This window comes from Pinus tabuliformis, chromosome 9 (genome assembly GCF_031772625.1).
Source record: "Pinus tabuliformis cultivar Carrire ecotype Pingquan chromosome 9, CPIR1, whole genome shotgun sequence".
Lineage (NCBI taxonomy): Eukaryota > Viridiplantae > Streptophyta > Pinopsida > Pinales > Pinaceae > Pinus > Pinus tabuliformis.
The window spans coordinates 851645292-851652137 of record NC_142307.1 but is presented as its reverse complement, the minus strand read 5'-3'; the positions used below and the strand labels follow the sequence as shown (position 1 = coordinate 851652137).

General features: G+C 32.2%; 1 protein-coding gene across 1 annotated transcript; it reads left to right on the top strand.

Annotated features, from left to right (window-relative positions):
• Positions 1 to 806: 806 nt before the first annotated feature.
• On the top strand, positions 807 to 6191 carry LOC149151462 (beta-glucosidase 13-like). Its single transcript, XM_089438090.1, has 13 exons — positions 807 to 878; positions 1139 to 1205; positions 1805 to 1863; positions 2028 to 2103; positions 2206 to 2277; positions 2381 to 2468; positions 2570 to 2804; positions 4153 to 4268; positions 4501 to 4718; positions 4988 to 5019; positions 5155 to 5254; positions 5644 to 5758; positions 5947 to 6191. Exons 1-13 carry the CDS (start codon positions 849 to 851, stop codon positions 6113 to 6115), a joined length of 1377 nt encoding a protein of 458 aa, XP_089294216.1. The 5' UTR covers positions 807 to 848; the 3' UTR covers positions 6116 to 6191.
• Positions 6192 to 6846: the final 655 nt, after the last annotated feature.

Sequence of the window (6846 nt, the reverse complement as noted above, 5' to 3'; positions counted from 1 at the left end):
TTATATCTCCTATCATATTGTATGGTGATAAATTTGGTTGAGTTAAAATATGTAAATAATTTAAATTTAAATAACCTACTTAAAGAAAATAAAAAATAGAGTTTAAACTATCCTTAAATCTAGAATACATTTATGATCTTTGGAATAGATTTATTAAAATCATTAAAATGATTAAATTCAATTTATTAAAATTTCAAAAAAATTGATAACATTAATTATAAAATATGATTTTGAAATTGATTATATTAGATTTGTTAAAGTAATATTATAAGAGTTAATATTTAAAATTGATTATATTTGGGTTTGTTGAAGTAATGAAAGGTTTGACATATATTAATTATATAATATTATAAATATTAATAGTTTTAAAAAAATTCATGAAAAGGTTAATAATAATAATAATAATAAACGATCAATCGAACACCAAATTTGGCATATGACATTTTTCTGTTTGTGGGTACGACGAACGAATGATCCAATTTTAAAATATAAAATTAACAGAATCTTTTTATGGGATTGCCCACACGTATAGAGAGACACGAGATTGGCTGCTTAGATAAGGTGCTGTGTGTGCTGGGTTGACTGCATATGGGGCGCACATGATTGGTCCACCAAAATTATTTTTCAAACCTTTTGGCCTTGTTCGCTTTCAAAGGTACGACAGAGTAATCAAGAATTTGTTAACTCCAGCTTTATTTTCGTAGTATAAGAGCTATGTATGTGCGTTCAGGTTCAGGTCATAAGTACAGTGGATTGTAGTTCTGAATACATCAAAGTTGAACATGGAGAGTCACAGTGAAGTGAACCATCATAGGGGACTAAGGAGGAGTAATTTTCCTCCGGGATTCATGTTTGGGGTAGCGACTTCTGCTTATCAGGTACTGGCACATATCTCTCGCTCTCTGAATCAACTCGAAAATTCTCACGGTAAACCACTGTAGTCTATATGCATAGTGTGAACATCGGACGAAATAAATGTTAAAATCTACCTATCTCAAATAAATCTGTAATGTGTCTTAGATGGTATAGATTAATTGATAATTATTGTAATTATGTAAACAATGAAATTGAAGGTTCAAGTATCCATAAACCTAGCCAAAAAAAATCTATAATATCTTTGGTATATGTATTGATGCAGTGTGAAGGAGCTGCAAAAGAAGGTGGAAGAGGTCTAAGCATCTGGGACTCATTTTGCCAGACACCAGGTGCAATCATATGCTCAGAGTCAAGCCAGATTGTTGCTCCTATAGCCTGAGCTTATGTCCACTGTACATGTAGATTTGTACATACATTGTAGATTTGTATATACATTGTTTTATGTTTGTTGGATGCAGAGAATATGCTATTTATATCAAAATACTTTTTATGTAGCATGCTTTTCAATCACAATTTAAAACTAGTATAAACATGTTTCTACTAGGAAAGTAAGATGTGAGCTAACTCTGTAAATTTAGTTAAACCGTTGTTGAAAGAATTTTTGGTCTTGCAGATTTATATTAATTAATAAATTCCAAATTATAAATACCAGTATAAAGTTTCAGACAGAGAGATATGTTTCTTCTTCAATGATGGCTTCTTCATGATGATATTTACAGACATAAAATTTTATTATTAAAGAGTTTAACTCTAAATTACATTAGTATGATTACCAGTCAATTAACTCAAAGTCATAAAGATGAATATTTACTACTGTGGGTTACATAGTGAGACATAGACACATCTCCACTTCTTAGCTGCTTCTCTCTTAGAAGTAAATTTGTATAGAATCTTATCACTGAATGATTAGTATGGTTTTGCAATCCAGGCAAAATTGTTGATGGGAGCAACGGTGATGTAGCTGTGGACCAGTACCATCGTTATAAGGTAACTCCTAACTGAAATTTTGGATCAAATATAATTTCGAATGATGTTGTAGTTACATATAATATTATACCAGAGTTTCCACTGTTTAAGAGTTTGCACGAGCTACTCAAAGGGATTCTAATTTCTACTCACCAGTCACTTGGACTAAGCGATCTAACCTGCAGGAAGATGTTAAACTTATAAAAGATATGGGAGTGGATGTCTACAGATTCTCAATCTCATGGTCTCGAATGTTTCCAAGTAAGCTGCAAAGAAGTAGATTAATACCCAAATGTTGTTATTTCTCAAAGTTGAGTCTAGAGTTTATATTGTCATTGACCTAATGTCTACAAATTGTTGCAGAGGGAAAAGGGGAGATCAATGAGGAAGGAGTAGCCTATTACAATAACCTCATAAATGAACTCCTGGAGAATGGTTGTATGATGTACCCAATGTTATCACTTAATGATCGATATTGCCTGTCTTGTGTTCTGCTTGTCTCTTCTTTTGAACAATGCTGATTGTCAGTAGTTTGCAGGAATCCAAGTTTCTGTCACTTTGTTCCATTGGGATGCTCCCCAGTGTCTTGAGGATGACTATGGAGGATTTCTGAGTCCATGCATGGTGTATGCTAATTTGTATTTCTGCAATATTTTGGATTAGAAAGTTGTTGCTGTATTGACCATTGATTAAATCATTTTTGTGTTGTCGTGATATATTGATGCAGGACTGATTATACTGCCTATGCAGAGACATGCTTCCGATTATTTGGTGATAGGGTTAAACAGTGGATCACTTTTAATGAACCTTATCTCGTTTGTTACTTTGGATATGATCGCGGACTTCATGCCCCTGGCCACAGTAGTTTTGATAATCCCATTGCAACTGAAATATACACAGTGGCACATCACATTCTTCTTGCACATGCAGCTGCTGTGGAAGCATATAGGACTAAATATCAGGTGAAGCTCTTCTGCAAACGAATGCATTCTAAAACAAATTGAGGCTACTAGTAGTTCTCATGACTGATTATGCGGACCTTAAAGTCTGACCATTTCAATTTGGCTCTGAATACACTGTCCTTCCATCTGGATATTGGAACTTGGATTAAAAACATTGGAATTGGAAGTGGAAGTGGTTTCACAGTCGTTCACACTTCACAGGCCTTGCTTTGAATATAGCCTTAAGCTTTTTTTCTTTTACTTTTCATTCTTTCTTTCTTTCTTTCTTTCTTTACTTTTCTTTCCTTCTTTTTTTTTATCCCAGAAGTTTTGGTATCTATAAATAAATTTAGTATTTACAGATTTCTAAACAATTCAATTGCAGAATTTTAAAATATTCAAAAATTCTGACATAGGCAAGTTCAATTATTTGACTTCCCCCATGTTTGTAAGATCCCTCAATATTATGGGAATCCCAATAGAAATAAGAATGCTCAAATTTAACAAGAAAATATTAACCAGAAACCTTCAAAACTTAGAACAATTAAAATATAGCTAAAACATCATCTTCACTTTGTTAACAGACAGCCCTGGGAATCAAGGTACTTTGACATTATCTTATATTTTGATACTAGTGCATGCCTGTGACTCATCTCCTAGCCTAGTTTTATCTAGTAGTCTATCTATTATAAGTTTTTTAGGTTTTTTCAGTATAATTGTTGGTGTAATTTGCCTAGAATCTAGTAGGGATTTGTTAAAATCACAAGTTTGAGTTGTGAATTTTCCACAATTCTAGTACTCCAAAAAATTTCCAGTATAATGAATCTAAATATGCAGTCAAAAACCATTTACTCAAAAACCCTTTTTAGATTTAAAATAAAATAAAATAATTCAAACTAAAAAAGGGCCTGGAGTATGCCTTAAAACTGTTTTTGCTTGGCTAAGAGCTCGTCTTCCTAGAATCTAAGGAAATGGGTTAATCACCCAAGACCCAAAGGCAGCAGGAGTGAAAATCTGCCCCTTGAACCACCAGCAAGTTATTCCAAGTGGCTTAGTTTTCATTGAATAAGAGAGATGAGTCAGCCTGCATTCACTGTTAGCAGCCAGAGATGGTTACATTAGTGGTTAGCAACAAGAGATAGTTGTTCTCACTGCTAGTTTGACAACTAAATTATGATAGATTTTCCCACTATGTAAAAAAACACCGCATTATAGATCCAAATTTCCCTGGTTCTACTGTTTCGTTCCCTTTCATGCAATTTATTCTGAATTTACCTTGTTTGGCTGTTTCGTTCACTTTCCTGGACTTTAACGAAAATAAGATGAATAAGGTTATTAACCAGGAGAGAAAGTTTTGAAATCCTTGCAGGTTGAGCAAAAGGGTTCTATTGGGATTACATTAGTGTGCAACGGGACCTATCCATATTCAGCATCTTTGGATGATCAAAACGCAGCTCAGAGAGTTATTGATTTCACGCTGGGATGGTATTATTGTGTTTATATTTTTAAAAATTTCACATTGTTATTTTGATTTGAATTATCAAATATATATCAATCAAAGAATTATCAGATATCAATCAGTCAAATCTTATATTTAAAAATATTTAGGCTATATTACAAATTTAAATATTTTTATAAAATCAAATTCTAAACTTTTCCACTATTAACAGGGTTACAATACTCTGTTGTAATCAAACCAGTAGTTTCTGTATGGCAGGTTTATGGATCCAATAACTTCAGGCAGTTACCCCACTACAATGAAAGAGAGAATTGGGAATCGTTTGCCAAAATTTAGTGAGCAACAATCCCAACAGTTAAAAGGATCCTTTGACTTCGTCGGAGTGAATTATTATACAAGTCAGTACGCGATAAATTGCCCGGAACCGACCAGTCAGATGTCCTGCTGGAATCTGGACTGTGGGGCACGTTGTGTTCGTAAGTATATATTGGGTGTTTACCACTGCATTAGTCTCTTAATTTGTAAAGAGTTTAAAAACTAAATATTAAAAATCTGATTTTGCAGGTAGAATATTATGTTGAAATATTTTTGGTAGATGTTTCGAGCTATTTAGTGTAGTTAATCTTCAGGATAGAAATAGAAAAATTAGTATTAATGTGGATAATTTCATGACAAAAATATTGATATTAATATATATTGAGGAAATTCAGTTAACCAATAAGGTATAATTAGTGTGCTTTTACAGGTGAGCGGAATGGGGTGTTGATAGGACTCAAGGTGTGCTAATTATAACCCAAAATCGGAAAGTCAATATTTAAGTTTAAATTTGAGAACAGGTTATGGAATTTATTTTACTGGTTAAATTTGACATCTGAACTTTTCACCGCATTTTTTTGTATAAAATTTGTGAAGGCATCGGATTTTCTTTATGTGTATGCACCGGGGATAAAGGATCTGCTGATTTATATAAAACATCAGTATAACAATCCACCCATCTTTATAACAGAAAATGGTAAGAAAAGCACAGCACAAGTTTTCATTTCATTAATATTTTAATAGATAAGTATGAAGTATAGGAGAAAATTTTATTGATAGTTTCAAAATATTAGTATGGTTTATTTTTAGGACAATATGAATCATATTAGTTGGTTCGAAAAAGATGAACCATACTAATTGGTTCATTTGGTTCAAAAAAGATGAATTATACTAGTTATTCGGAAAAAATAAACTACACTAATTAGTTCAAAACAATTCATGAGATTTTCTTGTGTGATTATCACTTCAAAATTATTTTCTATAAATTATATATCACATGAACCTAAATTCAAAAATTTTATATAAATATTCAAAACTAATTTTACTTATTTAAATATTCAAATTTGGTTTTACTTATTTAAATAGGAGTCAATGACCCCATTGTGGACGAGTCAACCACATCGCTCGATGAAGCACTAAATGATACAGGGCGCATAAACTTTTGCTCTGAACATCTATGGTACATACTAGAGGCTATAAGGTACTTGTGAAGCACTCTTCTCAGATATATTGCAGTTCATCCAATAACCCTATTCTCATATATTGCAGTTCATTCAATCACCCTAAAGGAGAAAATTATGAAATTTGAGATGCTCAACTGATATTACATTGTCCTTCTCAAGGGCTATTAGATAACTAAAGCTGATAATATTGTTTGTGATAATGCAGGGAAGGTTCAGATATCCGAGGGTTCTATGCATGGTCGCTTATGGATAACTTTGAATGGTCCTTAGGTTATGAATGTCGATTTGGTTTTCATTATATCGACTATAAAGATGGGCTGAAAAGGTATCCTAAAGCCTCTGCTCATTGGTATAAAAAACTACTGTTGGAATGATATCTTCAGTGGTGGACAATGTGTTTGGAGGAATAATGATTCCAGTTCAGGAATTGTTCAGTAATTGGTTTTGAATTTTCGATTATAATATTATTAATATTTAGTTTTGAATTTTTTCAAATTCGTGTTTTATTTTGTTAACATGAATAATTTTAGTATTGTATTAGATTTAAGATTTTTATGATTTATGATGTAGAGAATGTTGGATTTAGAGACGTCTAATTGCAATAATTAAGTTGGACATACGTGCATCATGATTATGATGTCAATTACTGTCAGCAAGATTACATTCATATGCCAAATAATGTGATTAATTAAGTCATGGCATTAAACGTATTTAAAAATAAGGATTTGGATACAAATACATGTAGATTAATGTTAATCAATTATAATTGTTAATGGACCGATTATAATTGATTAAAAATAATAGCAGTAATAAATTTGAGCTGAATAAGGAAATCAGAATCTATTCTGATTGATTGATTGATTGATTTCAATCAATCTGAAATTTCAGACAGACTTGTTTCAGCTAAATTTTAGGCTGCCCTAGGATTGGGGTTTTGCACTGCTATAAAAGGTCAGAATCTATTCTGATTGATTGATTGATTGATTTCAATCAATCTGAAATTTCAGACAGACTTGTTTCAGCTAAATTTTAGGCTGCCCTAGGATTGGGGTTTTGCACTGCTATAAAAGGGCTGAGTCTCCAAGGCTTGCAATCACTCAGAAAA